The sequence below is a fragment of the Eucyclogobius newberryi genome, unplaced genomic scaffold (assembly GCF_026437365.1).
Source record: "Eucyclogobius newberryi isolate DKJ021-1_F unplaced genomic scaffold, fEucNew1.0.hap1 SCAF_17, whole genome shotgun sequence".
Taxonomy (NCBI): Eukaryota; Metazoa; Chordata; class Actinopteri; order Gobiiformes; family Gobiidae; genus Eucyclogobius; species Eucyclogobius newberryi.
Window position 1 is genome coordinate 7,754,488 of NW_027315801.1, and position 23,793 is coordinate 7,778,280.

The 23,793-nt window shown below is 44.8% G+C and overlaps 1 protein-coding gene across 1 annotated transcript; it reads right to left on the reverse strand.

The window, feature by feature from the left end:
• Positions 1 to 1,736: 1,736 nt before the first annotated feature.
• Positions 1,737 to 19,367, reverse strand: LOC140362730 (natural resistance-associated macrophage protein 2-like). The gene is made up of 15 exons (XM_072448887.1): positions 19,306 to 19,367; positions 19,044 to 19,177; positions 16,227 to 16,349; positions 12,405 to 12,524; positions 11,505 to 11,611; positions 11,106 to 11,176; positions 10,958 to 11,025; positions 9,936 to 10,091; positions 8,734 to 8,892; positions 8,410 to 8,496; positions 7,193 to 7,312; positions 5,726 to 5,875; positions 4,865 to 4,938; positions 4,307 to 4,460; positions 1,737 to 3,509 (listed from the first exon to the last, which is right to left on the reverse strand). The coding sequence occupies exons 3-15, from the start codon at positions 16,296 to 16,298 to the stop codon at positions 3,402 to 3,404; spliced, it is 1,446 nt and encodes a 481-aa protein (XP_072304988.1). The 5' UTR covers positions 16,299 to 16,349; positions 19,044 to 19,177; positions 19,306 to 19,367; the 3' UTR covers positions 1,737 to 3,401.
• Between the last annotated feature and the right edge of the window lie 4,426 nt (positions 19,368 to 23,793).

Sequence of the window (23,793 nt, forward strand, 5' to 3'; positions counted from 1 at the left end):
AAAAGCTTTCTCAGCGTCCAAACTAATTATTAGAGCTTCGTTTTGCTGTTTTTGTTTACGATTCAATGTGTTTAATGATCTTCATATCTGTGAAACCCACACAGACACGGGGAGAACATGCAAACTCCACACAGAAAGGCCCCGTGAAGCGAGAGCATGTATGTGCATCTCTGGTTCTCTGTATACTTTATAATACTCCAATACTTTACTTCTCTGGAGATGGTACATGTTATTGCTGTGGAACGTTCCAGAGCAAAGCATTTATGATAATATATACAGTATATCAAGTATTTATTTCATTCTGTGTGTTTTTATTGGTCAAAAACACATTGGAAAAACGTGCATTCTTACGATGAGGGAGCTCTCCACTCCACAGATCTGACCTGTAACTTATGGAACATTCCAGGTGCAGTAGTGACACGTTCAAGGAGAAAGTAACGCTTTGTATAATTGTGTTTATGAACAGAATGACAGGAGCGGGTCTTTTATTCCAGCTGAAGAAACACTTTATTTACACTCTTTATTAACACATTTAACACATTATTTAAAGTGACTTTTCAAATTATTTGGTGTGTTTATACCTGTCGTACATATAAATTATAGTTTTACACCGATCGAGCAGGTATTTGTGGAGAAAACGTTGAAAAATCTGTTGAAAAATGACAGGAAGTGACCACACCAGGGACACTCATTCAAGTCAAAGTTTATGCAGAATTTACACAAAGGAAACAACTTTTTTGACGCTGTAAACATTAATCAAACAAAATAAAGTCGCTTTTTATTTTTCAAATGGTGACATTAGATGAGTTTTGGCCCAGTGTTTGCTGGGTAATTTCTTAGTGTGATGTTATCAATTACAAACAGGAAATGACATTATAATCCTAAAAATGTGCAATTTAGGGATAACATTTTTTCAATTTTTAGCAAATTTCAAAACATATTTATCTTAACTGCGTTTTAGTTCAATGAGTTGTCCGACCTGCAGGGGGCGCTCTGAGCAGCAACTGGGAAAAGGTGGAGCGTCAAAACAAATGCTTGAAGCTGATTGGTCGACGCGTCAAAACAGCAAAACAAGAGAAATCAAACGCGGTTAAACCCAGAGGCAGTTTTCTCAGTGATCGTGCTGAAATGTGTGCGTTTGTTTCTCGGTCGGTTCAGGCGCAAAACCACGATGGGTCAGAAAAGTTACACAGTGCACCTTTAAAGTGAACCAGTCTTTTGCCATTTTCACCGCGTTTTCCTCCTTGTTCTAGTTAAACAGGAGCTAAAGTTAGGCCGTTTGACTTCTGCGATCATGTGGTTTTCAGGATTCCCCTCGGCCCCTCCTCGGCTCGGGTTCTGGCCTGCCCCAAGTGGCCCTGGCTGGGGTATGTTTCCAGGAAAGGGGCCCTCGGGTCGGGGCTGCGCGCTGGAGGCCCTCGCACGGGGAGGCGCCGCTCATTCAGAAAAACAAAACGACGGCGGGGCGGGGGCCGTTACATAACTCGGCTCCGTGACGGGAAAGTTCCCCCCCAGCCTCCCGCTCGGCGCAAACAGAACCAGCTCGACCAGAACTCTGCGCGTTTAGAGCTGCACAGAGACTCTATTATCTCTATGTTCCACTCACGCTCTATTAAAGGTGCACGGGTTATTTAAAGGAGGCATTTTAAGCTTTAGTATTCAATTATAACACTGACTTTATGTTGAATACTAGTATAAAAACGTGATACTCTTGAGCAAGTTTTGAGCTTAAAAACACCACATAAACAGTAAAAATGTGAGCTTTAATTAAGAGTTTTATAAAGATCTTGGGCTTCATCAGAACTACTAAAAACCTCCCGAAAACATAACGAAACTAATACTATTATTTAGTGTTTATGGTATGCCTTTGTGGAATTGGTATAAAAATGTTCAAATCGTGACGACACACGTACAGGGAGTGGGTGGGGCATGGGGGTAGCACAAAAAGCAAGAATCCATCAAGGTAAAACTTTGAGCAAACTAAACTATTCGTACTTGTACTTATATTTGTACTTTTACTCGTACTTGTTCTTATACTTGTCCTTCATGTATTTGTAATTTGCTACATTTAAAATCACATTTGTCATCGGCGTCTCAGTGGCACTTTTCAATCTAAAGTCACGTGATGCTGCATCGCCCGCTCTGATTGGACAGAGCTGAGCAGTTTATTTAATCATGTTTCGTACAAAAGATTGGTGTATTTTTCAATTTATACTTCTACTAAAGTACAAGTTTGGCAGAGGCTCAATCTTTCCACCGATCCTCTTACCGTACTTAAACTTCAAATAATCATTACAGTCTTAACAATATTTCAAATCAATACAGTAAAAAATGTTATTTAGAAACGCTTTAAAATAAGGTTCTTTAGTCGACTATTTCTACTGCATTAATAAGCACTAGTTATTTGTTTAGAAGCACTTTTACTTTTATCACTTGTATTAAGGCTCGTATAAACATTTAAACATTAACACACATAAAACAACATGTCTGTAAAGTGACCAGTGTCCCTCAGCTGGACATCAGGCTCAAAACAACAGCAGCTCTGTGGTGCAACACTGCCCCTTTGTGGTGACCAGGCAGATTACACCCCAAATACACGTGAAATTAAACATTCAGATTCAATTAGGACATAACTAATACTGGGACTAAACCATGTCTAAACCAGGTCTTAACCAGGTATAAAGCAGATCTTTTTTTTTTTGTTCATAAGAGTTCTATTAAGAGTGTGTTTTTTGAAACTTCCTATAATCTGTCCTTTCCTCCTGTTTTTACTGCGTTGTAACAACGAAATTTCCCCTCGTGTGGATATTAAAGGATTATTTTATTTTACTAGGACTAAACCAGGGCTAAATCAGGGCTAAACCAGGGCTAAAGGTGCCTTTTGGTCCTAGTTTTATCTTGAGTAGTTAGCAAGAGCAAAATATATTCTTTCTTTGGTCCTGCTGTAATCCTGGATCAATCCAGATTTAGCTCCAGGTTTAATCCCAGTTTAATGTGATGACAGGACTACAGCAGAACAAAATAATTCATTTAGACTCAAAATGGAATAAAACTAGGACCATAACAGGGCAAATGTGAATGCACCTTTAGTCTTGGTTCAGTCCTGGTTTAGTCCTGGTATAGTCCTGGTTTAGTCCTGGTTCAGACCTGGTTCAGTCCTGGTTCAGTCCTGGTTTAGACCTGGTTCAGTCCTGGTTCAGTCCTGGTTTAGACCTGGTTCAGTCCTGGTTCAGTCCTGGTTTAGACCTGGTTCAGTCCTGGTTCAGACCTGGTTTAGACCTGGTTTAGACCTGGTTTAGACCTGGTTCAGACCTGGTTCAGACCTGGTTTAGTCCTGGTTTAGACCTGGTTCAAACCTGGTTCAGACCTGGTTCAGACCTGGTTTAGTCCTGGGTGCAGGTTCAGGACTCAGACTCCATCGGGCGCTCCATCAGAATATTGGAGGCGACTTCTTTGTTTCGATTTGGATCCAAAAAGGAAAGTCCCAACGCGATCAGACACAACCACGTCTACAAGAGAGAAACCAGACAAAAGAGAATGATCGTTATATTAAAAGTGCATTACGGAACCTTTCTCTTGTCTCTACGATGATGTCATTTACTTGTAGAGCTGCAACTAACGATTATTTTAGTAGTCGACAAGTCAGGCATTATTTCACCTCGTCTCTTTTCTTTAAAACCTACAAACCAAGTTAGAAATCTGGGGGTAATAATGGACTCAGACGTGAACTTGAAAAGCCACATCAAATCAATAACATCAGCAGCTTTTTACCATCTAAAAAACATTATCAAAAATATATACAAAAATATAGTGACCAGAATACAACTGGTCTTTATTGTGTCGTCTTGAATGTTCCACAGTATGTAATCAAACGTATCAGTCGCTATGGAAACGAGCAGGTCAAGAAGAAGAATGGAGGTTTTTCAGCAATTAAACACCTGTAATTGAATAAATATAAATTAATAAAGAAGATGGATGGGTTTTATGGCACACAGTGGAACATTCTAGACGAAGCGATAACGTCACAGCGGAAACGAGCAGAAAAGTTACACGGAGCACCTTTAATCACGCCTGTGTCTGTGTCTCCTTTACTCCGAACTGTGTTGAAGGTTAATCACAAACTCTGGCTAAAGATTTACATGTTTTTCCACATTATCTTGAAAAACAGAAGTCAGCGTATGTTTTTTTGTGTTTAAATATTAGCAAAAGGTCAATTTAAAAGGGCTGAACGTCACGCCACAATCAAGCTGCGATTTCTCGATAAAACTAAATATTACGACAAACATAGATGTACATCAGCACTCACCAAATATCCCACGAAGCCGAGGTAGAGCAGCGAGAGCAGAGCGGCGAGCACGTAGAGCCACACGCTGCCGAGCTGAGTCACGTAGACCACCACGAAATATATGTTTATGCAGCAGACGCCGAGGACCGTCAGCCCGCCGCCGACTTTAAAGAACCTGCAGCAGAACAGGGGAAAGGGTTAAACGGCATGCGCGATCAGGGCGGCGAGCGGCAGAACGCGTTTTAGCCACCTTTAATGCACCTTTAACTACCTTTAACCACTTTAATGCACCTTTAACCACCTTTAATCCACTTTAACCACCTTTAACCACCTTTAATCACCTTTAACTACCTTTAACCACCTTTAGCCACCTTTAATGCACCTTTAATGCACCTTTAACTACCTTTAACCACTTTAATGCACCTTTAACCACCTTTAATCCACTTTAACCACCTTTAATCCACCTTTAATCCACATTTAACTACTTTTAACCACCTTTAATCCACCTTTAACGACCTCTAATCCACCTTTAACCACCTTTAACCACCTTTAACCCACATTTAACCACTTTTGACTTACAGTCCGTTGGCGAAGTCGTTCATGAGCGTGGGCAAACTGGTGAAGGTGAGAATGGGGATCAGAGCGAACGGCAGCTGTAGATCAACGAGAACAGACATTAAAGATGATTAGACTTCAACATTAAGTGGGTTAGCGGGTTTATCAGTGACAAAAACATGACTGTAAGTGACAAAAACACGATTGTAAGTGACAAAAACACAACTATAAGTGACAAAAACACGACTATAAGTGACAAAAACACGACTATAAGTGACAAGAACACGACTATAAGTGACAAGAACTTGACTATAATTGACAAGAACACAACTATAAGTGACAGAAACACGACTATAAGTGACAGAAACACGACTATAATTGACAAAAACACAACTATAAGTGACAAAACCACAACTATAAGTGACAAAAACACAACTATAAGTGACAAAATAGAACTATAAGTGACAAAAACACAACTATAAGTGACAAAACATGACTATAAGTGACAAAAACACAACTATAAGAGACAAGAACACGACTATAAGTGACAAAAACGCACGTAAAAATGTCAATGCTTTGGCTTTGGATCATGTCAGACGCATTATGACCTGGAAATATCATATTTTGGTGTCGTGCCTTGCGGCCATAAACAGGAAACAGCTGATGCTAACGTGCTTTGCTAGCTTTGTGTTGCTCCTCCCCCTCAGCTGAAGCTCCTCCTCCAAAGCTCCTCCTCGGCTAAAGCTCCTCCTCCTCGGCTAAAGCTCCTCCTCCTCGGCTAAAGGCTAAAGCTCCTCCTCCTCAGCTAAAGCTCCTCCTCCTCGGCTAAAGCTCCTCCTCCTCCGTAGGCGACCCTGTCTCGTTCCAGCTCCTCCCCGTTAGTACCTGGAGACTCATGAGCACGTTGAGGAAGTCGTTCATGCCCGTGAGCTGCTGCACGTCCTGGAAGATGGCGACGAGGAGCGTGGGCGTGATGGCCAGCGAGCGCGTCAACAAGACCCGAGCGAAGCGGGACCAGCGCAGGTTCAGGAAGCCCTGCGGGGGAAGGAGAGGAGCATCAGACGGGAAGAGAGTACCTCCTGCCTCCTGCACGTAAATCTGAGCAGCAAAAACACCCGCCCATGACTCTACCGTATTACCAGCACTATAAGCGAAATAAAACATGTGCCACACAAAATCGCTTTGAGGTCAGTGAGCACAACCAGAACTAATCTATATATAAGGCGCACTGTCGTTTTGTGAGACCCTTTTTTTCACAATAATCGTAAATTGTCTCAAGACACGCCCCATTTAGTCCAAAATCTGAATAAGAATGTTTTCAATATGAGGCCAAATTTATGTTTATTCTTTTTCCATTTTACGAGTTGTAATATTGGTCCAGGTGTTGATTGTTGGATCATTCTGACGTCCATGATCGGCGGACCTTCTGCACTGACCTCCATGATCGGCGGACCTTCTGCACTGACCTCCATGATCTGTGTGGACCTTCTGCACTGACCTCCATGTTCGACGGACCTTCTGCACTGACCTCCATGATCGGTGGACCTTCTGCACTGACCTCCATGATTGGTGGACCTTCTGCTCTGACCTCCATGTTCGGCGGACCTTCTGCACTGACCTCCATGATCTGTGTGGACCTTCTGCTCTGACCTCCATGATCGGCGGACCTTCTGCACTGACCTCCATGATCTGTGTGGACCTTCTGCTCTGACCTCCATGATCGGTGGACCTTCTGCTCTGCACTGACCTCCATGATCACCTTCTGCACTGACCTCCATGATCACCTTCTGCACTGACCTCCATGATCACCTTCTGCACTGACCTCCAAGAGCACCTTCTGCACTGACCTCCATGATCTGTGTGGACCTTCTGCACTGACCTCCATGATCACCTTCTGCACTGACCTCCATGATCGGCGGACCTTCTGCACTGACCTCCATGATCGGCGGACCTTCTGCACTGACCTCCATGATTGGTGGACCTTCTGCTCTGCACTGACCTCCATGAACGGGGACCTTCTGCACTGACCTCCATGAACGGGGACCTTCTGCACTGACCTCCATGATCACCTTCTGCACTGACCTCCATGATCAACTTCTGCACTGACCTCCATGATCACCTTCTGCACTGACCTCCATGATCACCTTCAGCACTGACCTCCAAGATCACCTTCTGCACTGACCTCCATGATCGGTGGACCTTCTGCACTGACCTCCATGATCGGTGGACCTTCTGCACTGACCTCCAAGATCACCTTCTGCACTGACCTCCATGATCAGTGGACCTTCTGCACTGACCTCCATGATCAGTGGACCTTCTGCACTGACCTCCATGATCACCTTCTGCACTGACCTCCATGACAAACTGTCCGGAGTACGTCCCCGTCATGGTGGAGCTCTGACCTGCAGCCAGGATCCCCACAGCCCAGATGTAGAGCGCCGCTGGGCCAAAGAAGCAGCCGAGGACCACGCCCTGAAACAGAGCGGGCCAGAAGATATTGAGAATAAACTTAATTAAAAACACATTATTATTAAACTGTTTGAAGAACTTTGACCTGCTGAACTCGCACTAGAACAACATTGTGACAAAGACCCACGTGTAGACCCCAAACCACCAGTTGAGAATCACTGGTTCTAAACATTTTCCACAGTATGGCATTAAACCTATCTATCACCATGAAAAACAAACAGGCCTTGTTTCGAGAGGCAGGTTTAGTCCAAACTCAGAGTTTTCAGTTTCACAGAGAGAGTTAATATAAACCCTGAGTCGGTCGCCATGGTAACGCAGTGAACTAAACCTGCTTTGACCTTTGAGAGTTCACTTCCTCGTTCACACTGAAGACACTTTACTATCAAATATTCGTACTTGGGGCGTGCCAAAATATGGAAATATCCATATATTGTGATACTATATTTGGTGATACAGATCGATATCGTGGGCTGCTGTATCGATATATCGCAATACTACATGTGGTGATACAGATCGATATTGTGGGCATACAGTATCAATATCGTGGGCTGCTGTATCGATATATTGCGATACTACATTTGGTGATACAGTATCGATATCGTGGACTGCTGTATCGATATATCGCAATACAACATTTGGTGAAACAGATCGATATCGTAGGCCACTGTGTCGATATATCGCGATACAACATTTGGTGAAACAGATCGATATCGTGACCTGCTGTATCAATATACCGGAATATATCATGAGTCTTTTTGAATGTTTTGGTGATTAAAACAAGCGTGTTTCATTGTGAGTTTGTCGAGGTTTAACAAAGAAAAGAGTTGTTAAAATGTATCGGATTCTTTTTTTTAAATGGTGCGATATTGTATTATATCATGAGCAACATATTGATTATCACATGTATTGGAAAATGGTGATATCGGTTTTGTGAGTTCTGTCATTTCTTTGTGATTTTAAAGCAGCTCTTTGAACCGCCTCGTGTCTGCCTGAACACGTATAACCGTAATGTTCTACTGTGGAACGTTCCAGGCAAAGAAGTGACATCTCCACGGAGACGAGCAGGTGGCAGAAAGGTTCCGTAGTGCAGCTTTGTTTACCCCTTTGTAGATGTCGACCTCTAGAGTCTGATTGTTGAGTGGAAACAGGTCCAGGTGAGCGCTGCCCGTCTCGTTGCACGTTCTGTACTGGAAACAAAAAGAACATTTGCTTTTAGAACATATCCACGTGAAAGGTCTAAAGTCAGAGCGGGACACTTATCACCTCCTCGGGACACTTACTACCTGCTCGTTCTAAAGTCGGAGCGGGACACTTATCACCTCCTCGTTCTAAAGTCGGAGCGGGACACTTACCACCTCCTCGTTCTAAAGTCAGAGCGGGACACTTACCACCTCCTCGTTCTAAAGTCAGAGCGGGACACTTACCACCTCCTCGTTGGTTCGTCCATAAAAAGCCTCTGCAAACACAGCCACGATGAACACGTTAATGATGAAGGAGATGAACAGGGCCAAGCACGACTCGATGAAGAAGTATTTGTTGGCCTCCTTCACCTCCGTCTGGTTTGAACGATCCACTTTTCTGGACTAAAAACACACGAGAACACTTCAGTCCTGGTTCTGTCTTGCCTGACCAGTCGTTCCCGACACGTTTTGGCAGACTACTTATCAAAACTGTGTGAGGATCTGGGGCTTGACCGCTGCATTTAAATTTCTAGGGCGGAGTTTAGAGAGCAGAGACAGAACCAATCACATAAACCCAGAAGTGACACAAAAAACGCTACACGCTTAACCAGATATTGCGTAGCCCGTGTCAACAAGGCGTGTTCCACGTTATCCGTCCCCGAACGCAGAAAATGTCTCCTGAATCGCGATGGCGCCCTTCGCATAACCGCATCTAATGCACGATCATCATGGCAAGTAGAGCGGACGTTCCTGATTGTTCAAACCGAAGCGAGAGCAGAAGTTAACACTCGGTCACGAGCCGGGTCCACCATCTTGAATGTTTTGGAACGGGGGTGAAAAGCTTCTTCCGTATCTTCAGTGTGATGCGTTAAAACCTCCGCCTGGGATTGGATCGGTAAATTCAGGATCGACGACTTCAATGGCTCTGACTCTTACGCATTCTAACAGAATGTGGGCGGCGGGTCAAGCAAGTCCTGGTTCAGTTCTGGTTCAGTCCTGGTTCAGTCCTGGTTTAGTCCTGGTTCAGTGCTGGTTCAGTCCTGGTTTAGTCCTGGTTTAGTCCTGGTTCAGTCCTGGTTCAGTCCTGGTTTAGTCCAGGTTTAGTCCAGGATTAGTCCTGGTTCAGTCCTGGTTCAGTCTTGGTTAAGTCCTTGTTTAGTCCTGGTTCAGTGCTGGTTCAGTCCTGGTTTAGTCCTGGTTTAGTCCTGGTTCAGTCCTGGTTCAGTCCTGGTTTAGTCCAGGTTTAGTCCAGGATTAGTCCTGGTTCAGTCCTGGTTCAGTCCTGGTTAAGTCCTTGTTTAGTCCTGGTTTAGTCCTTGTTTAGCCCTGGTTTAGTCCTGGTTTAGTCCTGGTTTAGCCCTGGTTTAGCCCTGGTTTGTCCTGGTTTAGTCCTGGTTCTGTCCTGGTTCTGTCCTGGTTCAGTCCTGGTTCAGTCCTGGTTTTACCTTGACCAGAGCCGAGTGGAGGTAGATGTTGTGTGGCATGATGACGGCGCCCACGATGCCCACGGCCTGGAGCAGCTGAGCAGATCCACAGGCCCCACAGGACGGGACGAACATGCCCCTGAGGACCGCGGCCTGGTCCGGGGCCACGGTCACATACTGAGGAGCGAGAGACACAAAGAGATGAGCGAAACATGTAAGAGTACTATACTTCAGAACAATATCACAAAGCATTCAGGAAAACTACTCAAGGAAAAGTATCCCTTCAAATCTGTGGGGAAAGGAAGACAACCTGCAAACTGTGCCCAGTAGGGGGAGATCTGGAGCATATTCTGAACTCGACCAGGGTCGTTACACCTGGAGTCACGACCACCTAGAGCAGCTTAGATGACCACAGCACCACCCATGGCCAGATTTACTTATGATCTCAGAGAGCACTAAGAACATGGTCATCGTGGAGCTGACGAAGAAGAGGTCCAAGTATGAACAGCTCAACTGCTGAGTTCAGGGCTGAGAGGTGAGCTTGAGGACTCATGGAGCACTCACTCCACAAGGCCCTGAGCACTGGAGGAACAGCCAGCAGCAGAGTCAAGAATACCACCAAAGCAGTTGAGAAAACGTCCAGATGCCCTGGATCCACAGAGGAAGAACACAAGTCTCGGTCTCATCAGCCACATTTGGATCGCCTTCAATGTTGAAGGAGCTGAAACCCCCAAGGAGCCCAGGTCACGTCTTCAGGTCACGTCTCCAGGTCACGTCTCCAGATCACGTCTCCAGGTCACGTCTCCAGGTCACGTCTCCAGGTCACGTCTCCAGGTCACATGTCCAGGTCACATGTCCAGGTCAAATATCCAGGTCACATCTCCAGGTCACATCTCCAGGTCACATCTCCAGGTCACATCTCCAGGTCACATGTCCAGGTCACACGTCTAGGTCACATGTCCAGGTCACATCTCCAGGTCACATCTCCAGGACACATGTCCAGGTCACATCTCCAGGGTGATTCAGTTGAGTCTCATTCTTACCTCGTATCCAAAGGTGATGGCCATCACACTGATGAGGATGCCAAAGAAAGCCTCGAGTTTCCTGAGACCTGGACACAACCCAAATATACCAAATGTTTTGAAGATGTTTTGAGCTGAAATTATGTTTGGATCAGAGATTTTAAACTACCGTATTTGTCCAGAATGAGGAAGAAAAAAGTGTCTATAATAGTGATGAGGACCCCGCCCCACAAAGGGATTCTGTGGGAAAAGAGGAAAAACATAACATTAAAAAAACATTAGAACTTTTGAATTCCATGAACTTCCTCAAGCGTTCAACGTGTTCAGCTCAACTATTGACCAAAGTGATTATGTTAAACCTGTTCATATTTACATTACTCAGGCTAATTATCCACTAAAACCAGTTTGTACAATCCAAAAGGCTCTGGATGATCTCACATGTCTTCAGAGTGTGACAGGACACTTCAGGTAAATACATCTCACAGATCATTTTAAGGTGAGATTCAGGAGGCACGGGAAACAAACAGAAGCAGCCAGTCCTAACAGCGCCCCCCGGTGGCGTCTTTACCTGCCCGAGGAGAGCAGCCTGAAGGCGATGGCACAGCCGATGACCTCCTGCATGTCTGAGCCGATGATGGCGAGCTCCACCATGAGCCACAGGGCGACACGAGGAACCTGAGCCGCAAGAACACAAACAGAAGACTTTCATATGAAACATTTATAACAGAAAGAACACAAGACATCACAATCATGTCAAGTAAAACAGAAACACACTTTAAAGGTGCACTATGTAACTTTAGTGGTGAAGGGTTTGCCACATGGTGTCTCCTAGATCACTATAATGCCATTACAGTTCGTGAAACTGTCAATGTTTAGGGTGTCACTGGGAGTCACTGGGAGTCACTGGGTGACACTGGGAGTCACTGGGTGTCACTGGGAGTCACTGGGAGTCACTGGTTATCACTGGGAGTCACTGGGAGTCACTGGGTGTCACTGGGAGTCACTGGGTGACATTGAGAGTCACTGGGTGTCACTGGGAGTCACTGGGTGTCACTGGGAGTCACTGGGTGTCACTGGGTGTCACTGGGAGTCACTGGGAGTCACTGGTTGTCACTGGGAGTCACTGGGAGTCACTGGGTGTCACTGGGAGTCACTGGGAGTAACTGGGTGTCACTGGGTGTCACTGGGTGTCCCTGAGTGTCCTTGGTTGTCCTTGGAAGTCACTGGGAGTCACTGGGTGATACTGAGAGTCACTGAGAGTCACTGGGTGTCACTGGGTGTCACTGGGTATCACTGGGAGTCACTGGAAGTCACTGGGAGTCACTAGAAGTCACTGGGTGTCACTGGGTGTCACTGTGTGTCACTGGGTGTCACTGGGAGTCACTGGGTGTAACTGGTAGTTCCTGGGAGTCACTGGGTGTCACTGGTAGTCACTGGGAGTCATTGGGTGTCACTGGGTGTCACTCACTGTGTGGTACTGTCGATGACACACTTCGGCAAGATGCATCCCTGTGACGACGCCAAGCCGAGCCGCGAGTCTCTGCAGCAGCAAACCGATGATAGTGGCACCCAACAGCACCCAAAGGAGCTGAGACACACAACCCAAGAGAAGGAGACATTTCATTCACAAACGTCAGAGTAAACGATAATGACATCTCAGGGCAAAACTAATTAACACAATCATCAAATGTGTTAAAAGTTTACTTTTCTCCACAACTTAATGAAAAACTATGATAAATATTAACCCGCTGTAACGCCAAACAAAGTGAAACTAGAAAAACAAGGCCTAACAGTAGAGATTAAAGTATTTTGTTTGTTTCATTCTATTTATCTATAAAAAGATAAAGTGGACTAAACTGGGCAAGAGACAAGAATTGTTTGTTCAGTTCCTAGTTTGTTTATTTATTAATTTGTTTTTTAATTTATTTGTTAATTTGTTTGTGGGTTTTAGAGTTAGTCTTTGCTGCGCTCGCTCTAAAGCAGTGTCATGTGATCGTTCTGGGTAAAATCCAGAGTAACCTTTAACCCCAGGACTCCTCCCCCTCAGGACGACTAATGTGGCTAATGATGAGAGTTTTGTTATTATTTTACTTTGAGGGTTTGTTTGAATAATGTAGATTTAGTTAAAGTCTTACCTGTCTGTGACCAGCAGGTTGTGCAATAGTGTCGAAAAGCATCAGACGAGTATTTAACGAGTTCTGAATATGTCTAAAGTTTACACTGTACATTTTGTAACTTTGTTTGGATATTAAATACGTTTATCAAAGGTCAGCGTGTATCAAATAAAAAACCTTGAACATTGTTGATAGTTTGTCACACTGATGAGGATGCCAAAGAAAGCCTCGAGTTTCCTGAGACCTGGACACAACCCAAATATACAAAATGTTTTGAAGATGTTTTGAGCTGAAATTCTTGAAGTTTTGGGCCACAGATTTGCTTCTTATTCAAATACATTGTTACAGTTTTTTCAGTGCTAACAGTGTACACGTCTGTGCTATGGCGTATATGACCGTATCATCGGCGTACATCTCTGCACAAGCAGCCGCTAAGTCACTGAAAGTCAAAACAACAGTGGCCCTAAAACATAGCCCTGTGGGACCCAAACTGCTGATGAGGAGCTAAAGTCAGCAGCTAACGCTAGCGAATGTTTAGTTCATTTTCTCGAGTCAGAGTTTTGTTTTAAAGCTCTTCTGCTTCAATCTTGTTGTGTCCAGTTAAACCTCTCGCTGTTGCAATGCATTGTGGTCTATATTGACCAGTCTAGTGACCATCGCCGGACACTTCTTTTCACGGTGCATTGTGGGAACTTTTGAGTGCAGTAGTTTTTCACCTAGTTGATATTTGAACACAGCTACAAAATGGTGCGTCGCACACTAATGACATCAGAGAGGGATTCAGCTCAACTTCCTGTAATTTTAAACCCTTACATTTTTTTCCCTCAACATTTCTTCACAAACTGCAACTTAACGGGAGTAAAACTATGATAAAGGAGTGCATGGTGGCAGTGGCAGTGTCTGTGTGTCTATGTCTCTGTGTTGGCCCTGCGACGAGTTGGCCCCTGTCCAGGGTGTGCCCCGCCTAAGGCCCAAAGTCACTGGGACAGGCTCTAGTCATCCGCGACCCGCCTATGGCCCAAAGTCACTGGGATGGGCTCCAGTCAGCCGCAACCCTGCCCAAGGCTCAAAGTCACTAGGATAGGCTCCAGTCACCCACGACCCCGCCTAAGGCCCAAAGTCACTGGGACAGGCTCCAGTCACCCACGACCCGGCCTAAGGCCCAAAGTCACTGGGACAGGCTCCAGTCACCCACGACCCCGCCCAAGGCCCAAAGTCACTGGGATAGGCTCCAGTCACCTATGACCCCGCCTAAGGCCCAAAGTCACTGGGATAGGCTCCAGTTACCCACGACCCTGCCTAAGGCCCAAAGTCACTGGGATAGGCTCCAGTCACCCACAACCCCGCCTAAGGCCCAAAGTCACTGGGATAGGCTCCAGTCACCCACGACCCTGCCTAAGGCCCAAAGTCACTGGGATAGGCTCCAGTCACCCACAACCCCGCCTAAGGCCCAAAGTCACTGGGATAGGCTCCAGTCACCCACGACCCTGCCTATGGGAACAAGCGGTAGAAAATTAACGAAAACTATGATAAACATTTAGCACAGGTTCTCAGTCAGAATGATGAAACCCTGTCGTATGGACTTTAACATGTTCCTCACTGTTCTATTGATTCATTTTAAACTGACCATGCTAAGTCCTGATGCTAACCCTGAGCTAGCACATTAGCTGCATTGTGACCCAATGGGGAAACACTGCCACACCTGAACTGTTTTATCTTTATAACATCCCAGAGGACAATATACACCAGGGTGATAACATTCTGTTCAAAGGTCAGAGAAAGTGATGTTTAAAGCTTCAAAGTTACAATAACCAGGAACTATTATAGCCGCAAATGACCAGTGGACATCAGCACCAAGGGTGCCGACCCAACCCCAACCCAAGCCCACCCAAGCCCCAGATAGAAGTGATAGGAAACCTACACACACAGATTTGAACCTGCTCTTTGGCTCTAATCACCCACAGCACTACCTGTAGGTGATCAGGACATTACAACACAGAGGCCAAGAGGTGCCCACCAGCTCAGAGGGCGAGAGGTGCCCACCGGCTCAGAGGGCAAGAGGTTCCCACCAGCTCAGAGGGCAAGAGGTGCCCACCGGCTCAGAGGGCAAGAGGTGCCCACTGGCTCAGAGGGCGAGAGGTGCCCACCGGCTCAAAGGGAGAGAGGTGCCCACCAGCTCAGAGGGCGAGAGGTGCCCACCGGCTCAGAGGGCGAGAGGTGCCCACCGGCTCAGAGGGAGAGAGGTGCCCACCGGCTCAGAGGGCGAGAGGTGCCCACCGGCTCAGAGGGCGAGAGGTGCCCACCGGCTCAGAGGGGCGAGAGGTGCCCACCGGCTCAGAGGGCGAGAGGTGCCCACCGGCTCAGAGGGCGAGAGGTGCCCACCGGCTCAGAGGGCAAGAGGAAAGAGGAAAAACACGTCCGGAATGCCCTCTCAGCCTGTGGATACCCGGCTTGGGGCTCTTAACAAAGTGAAGAGAACCCCTGTTTATTTTGAACCAGGCAACACTTTAAGACACAAACTGTTTCATCCTAAGGACAAGATGCAGACACAAAAACAGAGCAATGTAGTTTACTCCAATGCAGTGAAGAAAATTGTAAAGAGCGTCACATAGTGAGACTAAAGAGCAACTGCACAAGAGGCTTTCTCAGTACGTCAGACACTGGAGTTCAGGACCACAGAGCGCCGTGCATCTTCATCTTAAAGACACAAACCACTCTATCAAAGACAGTGAGGAGAAGATTCTGAGCAGGACAAAAGATGAAGAGAAAGAGTTAAAGAGGCAATCTTAGACGCCCAGAGCATTCGGATGCTAATGTTACACAGAGAGGAGAGTGAGCCAGGGACAATAGGAGGCTGATGGCCCATTAAAGGACTGATAGGAAACAAAGAGGTTTAGTTTCTGGTGAAACCAAAAACACCCTTTATCTGGAGGTCCCGCCAGGTGGACAGGGCCTACCAAGAGTAGGATAAATATCTGAGTTCCCGGTCTTGACTCGCAGATTGAGTGACTCTTGGATGAGAATCGAAACTTTTTGTTTTCCTAAAAACAGAGTCCAGATGAATCTTTTTCTACAATTTAACACTCCTGGACGAATGAGAGATTACTCCGAGATTGTATTGTGTTGTATTGTGTTGTGTATTTCATGTTTGGTGTGTAGTGGCAGTGCAGTGGCACCTTGAACCCGGCCTTGGCCCCGGACTGCAGGTCGGACTCGATGTTCCCCGGGTCCAGGTACGCGATGCTCATGAGGAAGCCGGGCCCCGTGAACGCCCACAGCTTACGGAAACTGAACACGCTCTGGAAACACACGTGTGATTCTCTTAGAACATCTCTGCAAAGACAAACCACTGTAAAAATGGTTAAAGGCGCAATGGACGATTTTTCTGCGATTTGAGAACTCAGGCGGAAGTGCGCATGCGCACTCCCCCGTGCGGACTGATACAACACACACGTGCGTTTTTTCATTAGCGCGACGGATCGCATCGCATCTCTCATCGCCCGTAGATTTCCATCTTCTTCTGAGTCAGCTCGAACAGTCTTTCTCCGTCTTCATTTTGTCCTGTACACTAAGGTAACTATATTATGATAGATCAATTCGCTTAGACACGCGGAAACGTGCTGCTCCTGGGACGAGCCAGAACGCGGCTGCAGGTGAGCGGTAGGTGCGTTTTATGATTGATACGTGGCAGGACTAATCGGCAGTCCACGCCACGAGGAAATGAGACTCAGATTTGGGCCAAAAAAATCGTCCATTCAACCTTTAAATATGACTGGTTTAGTCCTGGTTTAGTCCTGGTTTAGTCCTGGTTTAGTCCTGGTCTAGTCCTGGTTTAGGCAAGGCAAGGCAAGTTTATTTGTAGAGCACATTTCATACAAGGCAATTCAAAGTGCTTCACACAGCAGGAAAAATGCATTCAAATCACAAAGAAATTACAGAAACAGAAATACAATAAAATTAACTAAATTAAAAATTATCAATCCAACTGATTTTCTAAACTAATAAAATCACAAACAAAAGAGAAGAGTGCAAAGAAAAAATTGTTTCAGTCATATGCGCAGCTAAACAAAACTGTTTTTAGCTTAGATTTGAACATTGTCAGAGTAGAAGCCTGTCTCACATCTTCAGGAAGACTGTTCCAGGTTTTAGCTGCATAAAACTGAAACGCAGATTCCCCATGTTTTGTCCTGACTCTGGGCACCAGCAGGAGGCCGGTCCCTGAGGTCCTCAGAGTCCGAGATGGTTCATATGGCACTAACATATCCAAGATGTACTTTGGTGCTAGGCCATGGAGAGACTTGTACACAAGCAGAGCTGCTTTAAAGTCTATTCTCTGAGCCACAGGGAGCCAGTGCAGAGACCTGAGAACAGGACTAATGTGATCATACTTCCTGGTTCTAGTCAGGACCCGAGCAGCAGCGTTCTGGATGTACTGCAGCTGTTTTACAACTCGTTTGGAGAGGCCAGTGAGCAGGCCGTTACAGTAGTCTAATCTACTGGAGACAAACGCATGGATAAGTCTCTCTAAATCTGGTTTTGACACTATATTTTTGATTTTGGCAATGTTTTTTAGATGGTAAAAAGCTGCTGATGTTATTGATTTGACGTGGCTATTAAAGTTCAAGTCTGAGTCCATTATTACCCCCAGATTTCTAACTTGGTTTGTAGGTTTTAGAGCGAGACTCTGGAGGTGACCGCTAACACTTTCTCTTTGTTTCTGTGGGCCAAAAACGATTATTTCAGTCTTGTCTGAGTTCAGCTGGAGAAAGTTGTTTTGCATCCACAAACTGATCTGTTGGATGCAGTGACAGAGTGAATCTACTGGTCCATAGTCACCTGCCGATAGTGAAACATAGATCTGAGTGTCGTCTGCATAATTGTGATAGGACACATTTTCACTGCGTATCAACTGACCTAACGGCAGCATGTAGAGGTTGAACAGAAGGAGACCCAGGACTGACCCTTGGGGCACTCCACAGGTCAGGGTCATGTGGTCTGAGACACAGCTACCAATTTCAACAAAGTACTTCCTGTCTTCTAGATAGGACCTTAAACTGTTTAGGGCAGTGCCAGTGATGCCCACCCAGTCCTCTAGTCTCTGTAAGAGGATCCCATGATCGACAGTGTCAAAAGCAGCACTCAGATCTAACAGAATTAAGACTGAGGCTTTGCCCGTGTCAGTGTTCAGGCGGATGTCATTTGTCACCTTGACAAGAGCAGTCTCAGTGCTGTGATGAGGTCTAAAACCTGACTGAAAAACATCAAATGAGTTGTTTATTAAGAGGAAATCTGTGAGCTGTTGGTAAACAACCTTTTCAAGGACTTTGCCCCAAAATGGCAGATTAGAGATGGGCCGGTAATGACTCAGTACTGCAGCATCAAGACTGCTCTTCTTTAGGAGAGGCTTTATGACCGCAGTTTTCAAAGACATTGGGAATGTTCCAGATTGAAGCGACATGTTAACTATGTGAGTGAATGGTGCTAACAAACTGTTCAGCACAGACTTTAGAAATCTGGTGGGTAACACATCAAGGCAGCATGTAGATGAACTCAGACTGGTGATGATCTCATGGACAGTTTTGTCAGTTACTGGTGCAAAGTGAGTTAGCTCTAAGTGTCTTGGTGGTTTTAGGGTAATTTTTTGCATTGTGGGATTTATAGCATTTTTAATGCCCTGAACTTTGTCATTAAAGAATAATGCAAACTCATTACACTTGGATGTAGAAATGAGTTCTAACGGCAGCTGAGCTGGAGGGTTTGTTAATCTGTTTACTGTGGCAAACAGGACACGCGAGTTGTTACTGCAGCTTCCAATTATTTCAGAAAAATATCTTTAGACCTGGTTTAGTCCTGGTTAAGTCCTGGTCTAGTCCTGGTTTAGTCCTGGTCTAGTCCTGGTTTAGACCTGGTTTAGTCCTGGTTAAGTCCTGGTCTAGTCCTGGTTTAGTCCTGGTCTTGTCCTGGTTTAGTCCTAGTTTAGTCCTGGTTCAGACCTGGCTTTCTTCTGGCACAGGGACGTTCTGGTCGAAGTACGTGCTGTGGATGGGTTCATTTTGCCACTGCAGAAACACGGAGGAGACCGAGGTCTGGATCAGGCCTTTGTCTTTGTCGTCCACCAACGTTCCTCCTGAAACGACAGGATCTGAAACATCTGACTGCCACGTTCAGGACTTGCCCTTTCTCCAGGAGCTTAAACACGTGACAAAAGACACGACGTGAACCACAAAAGTATAAAGTCACACATTCTTCACAAACCTTCTTCTTCCTGGTCCTTCTTCTCGAGCGATTGTGTCGGAGCAGAAGACGACAGAGGAGCCACGTGGATATTCTCCTGAGGCTCGCTCTTCACTGGGAACGACAACAAACACACGAAAACACACAAAGAACAATCAGCGTCAGCCATTGTCAAGCATTTCCATCACTATTCACACTATATTCTGTTATTTCTGAGGTTTAATTCGACTGTGAAACGTCTGAAAAATGAAACAGTATTTGAACATTTAAAACACCTTTTTCTCATTTTTTGGTTTTTAATCAAGTTTTTTTACTTGGCAATCTTTTACTAGAAATGATAACCTCAAACCTCGGTGGCAAAGGCGGTTAGCGCTCTTGCCTCCCAAGAAGGAGATCATGGGTTTGATTCCCGGACCAGACTTACATCACATGATCTCTCTGGGTGGAGTCTGCATGTTCTCCCCGTGTTACCGTGGGTTCTCTCCGGGTTCTCCGGCTTCCTCCCACCATCCAAAGACATGCATGTGTTAGGCAAAAATTGGTGACTCTAAATTGGCCCTAGTGAATGAATGTGAGAGTGAACTGTCTGTAATGTCCATGTCTCTGTGTCAGCCCTGCGACAAGTTGGCCAATGTCCAGGGTGTACCCCGCCTAAGGCCTGAAGTCACTGGGATAGGCTCCAGTCACCCGTGACCCCAAAAAGGGAACAAGCGGTAGAAAATGGATGGATGGATAACCTCAAAACAACGTCACGATATGATCTCAATTTTGATTTATTTTAATGTGAATAACGACAAATTTGACTAAAACGCAATTACATTATTTCACATTTGACCCGTTTGTCCCACATTTGTAAGCCTAACCCCCCCCAATATATATATAAGTTTGTAATTGTACTTCCTGGTTGGACGTGAGCACAGATATGACATAGGTAGTGGTGATTCCACAGGTGTTACCTAGCAACCAGACCGTAAACAAGACCCAAACTAAAAAAATATATAATTTATGATATAAACACATAAACAACACAACAGTTCTGATCTGACACATAATAATACCATAAAAACACCTTTATTTAGTCCAACCATGGTTTAAACTGTCAGAAAGGTGTGTCGGTGTCGCACACTGATGACATCACAGAGGGATTCAGCTCGTCTTCCTGTCATTTTAAACTCTTATCTTTCAACATTTCTTACCGGATACATATTTACCACAGGGTTTTTTTCCACCAAACTAAGTCAGAATTGGAAAAACGAGAGATAATTTATGGAAAACATATCGAACTGTAGATCATATTCTGAATGTTGTTTTGAACATTATAGTAATGAACAAAAAGAGCTGATTCAAAAAAATAAGCATTAGACACGTGATGATGTAAACTTTCAAATAGAGTTAAAAGGCGATACTTTTGCACTTTTGTGATTCATTTACTGACATTTCACATTTGAGACTAAAACGTTTAAAGACCTGTTTTCTGTTGGATTTAGTTTGAGTTTTTACGATTGTATGAAAAATCTGGTAAATAATATTGACATACTGAACAGTCACTATAGATTTTAGTTTACCTGGTTTAGACCTGGTTTAGTCCCGGTGTAGTCCCGGTTTAGTCCTGGTTTAGTCCCGGTTTAGACCTGGTTTAGTCCTGGTTTTGACCTGGTTTAGACCTGGTGTAGTCCTGGTGTAGTCCTGATGTAGTCCAGGTTTAGTCACGGTTTAGTCCCAGTTTAGACCCGGTTTAAACCTTTTTTAGACCTGGTTTAGACCTGGTGTAGTCCCGGTTTAGTTCCAGTTTAGTCCTGGTTTAGTCCTGGTTTAGAACACGTTTAGTCCCGGTTTAGTCCCAGTTTAGTAGTGGTTTAGTCCTGGTTTGGAACACGTTTTGTCCTGGTTTAGAACACGTTTAGAACACGTTTAGTCCTGGTTTAGTTCCAGTTTGGTCCTGGTTTAGTGCTGGTTTAGAACACGTTTAGTCCCGGTTTAGTCCCAGTTTAGTAGTGGTTTAGTGCTGTTTTAGAACACGTTTAGAACACGTTTAGTCCTGGTTTAGAACACGTTTAGAACACGTTTAGTCCTGGTTTAGAACACGTTTAGTCCTGGTTTAGAACACGTTTAGAACACGTTTAGTCCTGGTTTAGAACATGTTTAGTCCTGGTTTAGAACACGTTCAGTCCTGGTTTAGAACACGTTTAGAACACGGTTAGTCCTGGTTTAGAACACGTTTAGTCCTGGTTTAGAACACCTCCTTGTGCTCCGAGTCCACGGCACGTGACGTCATTAAACAGTAAACTCACCTGAGCGTCGAAAGGGAAACATGTCCAAATGTCCAGCTTTATCCTGCTAAAAGTCCATGTTTCACGTCAGATCACGCACCTCGGACCGGCTCACGCACGTCGGACCGGCTCACGCACGTCGGACCGGCTCACGCACGTCAGAGCGGATCACGCACACCGGACGGACAGGTACACCGAGCTCTGCCCACGTGACTCACATTCCACTACGTAAAACACCAAACTTTGTTCTTTCTTTTCCGCAGCAAAGTCCCCTAAAGTCCACGTGACACGGAAACCACACTTTTCACTAAAACGAAGGGAATATCGTGATATTTAAGATTTGACCAAACATTCTGCCTGTTTTTCTCCCGTTTAGAAGTTTTAGTGACGTTTACTATTCACTTCGTGGTTTGACACAAGCACAAATATGACATTGGCAGAGACACAACTGTTACTTAGCAACAAGGGACAAAGTCCATTTTAAATCACACATTAGTTATAATTTGACAAATAATTACACCTGACGACATCTTAATTTGGTCAAATAACTGTTTAAACTGTCAAATAATGAATAATCACTGCAGCAGGTTCAGACTTTAACGTCCCGTGTAAATATGAGGAAACCTCAGCGTTTCTAAAGTGTTTTTGTCTCAGAGCTAAAGGCTAACACACGTTAGCTTAAATATAAAACACACAAACTTGTTAAAAGTTCACAGAATGTTTTTTTGAACTGGTTAGTTCAGTTTGTGCTGTTATTTGAACATTGTTGAATACATTTATTGTATGTTAGCATTAGCATTAGCACGTCTCCAGGTGAAGTGTTTACACGGGACGTAAAGCACTGAACATGTGACTGGGATTATCACTCTGGAACTCTCTCTTTGTCCTTATCATTATTCATTACTTCTTCTTCTTCTTCTTCTTCTTCTTCTTCTTCTTCTTCTTCTTCTTCTTCTTCTTCTTCTTCTTCTTCTCCTGCTTCTTCTTCTTCTTCTTCTTCTTCTTCTTCTTCTTCTTCTTCTTCTTCTTCTTCTTCTTCTTCTTCTTCTTCTTCTTCTTCTTCTTCTTCTTCTGTGTTTTATGTGATTAGTTATGTTTAATGGAAACCAGAGCTCCTCACCTTGTCTGGGTTAGGGTTAGGGTACTGGGTCCAGTTCTGTTTATTCTTTATGCCAGAACTCCTCACCTTGTTCTAAAGTAACCCACAGTGTGACTCAGGGGTCAGTTCTGTTTATTCTTTATGCCGTCAGGTCACATGATCAGAAAGCATGGCATTAACTTCAATTGCTATGCAGATGACACTCAGCTGTATTTATCAATGAAACCTGATCAGAGTAGACAGACTTAGTGCTTGTGTGAAGGAGATAAAAACCTGGATGACACTTAATCATCTGCTTCTTAACCCTGAAAAAAACAAGGTCATTGTGCTGGTCCTAAACATCTACGAGACACTCTATCTGAGCAGATAGTCACACTGGACAATGTCAGTGTAGCCTCCAGTTCTTCTGTAAGAAACCTCAGAGTCTTATTTGACCAGGAGCTCTCACTTAAAGCTCATATAAATCAAGCCTGTAAAACAGACTATTTCCATGTGCGCAATATAGATAAAATCAGAAGAATCCTGCCTAAAAGTGATGCTGAAAAACTTATCCATGCATTTGTAACATCTAGATTAGACTGTAACTCCTGCTCACAGCGTGTCCTAAAAGCTCCATGAAAAGCTTTCAACTGGTTCAAAATGCAGCAGCAAGATTACTAACAGGAACAAAAAGAAGAGAGCACATTACGCCGGTGCTCGAGTCTCTTCACTGGCTCCTGTCGAGTTTAGAATCAAATTTAAAATTCTACTCCTGACCTACAAAGCCATAAATGACATGGCCCCATCCTACCTCAAAGATGCTATAGAACCATATCATCCAAACAGAGTTCTTCGCTCTCAGAATGCTGGCCTTCTGGTGGTGCCAAGAGTCTCTAAAAGCACAGTAGGAGGTAGAGCGTTTAGCTACCAAGCTCCTGTGTTATGGAATCAGCTCCTGTCCATGTTGAAGAGGCCGACACAGTCTCTTCATTTAAGTCCAGGCTTAAAACGTTCCGTCTGTTCATTGTCTTTTCTTCTTCTTTTCCCACTTCCTGTCGGGAGTGTAACAGAAACATCCATGACCTGTGGATCCTGTTTGATCCGTCTGTGAGTCAGATCTCTCCTTCACTGTGGAACTCCTCCAGGTTTACACTTTTTCCC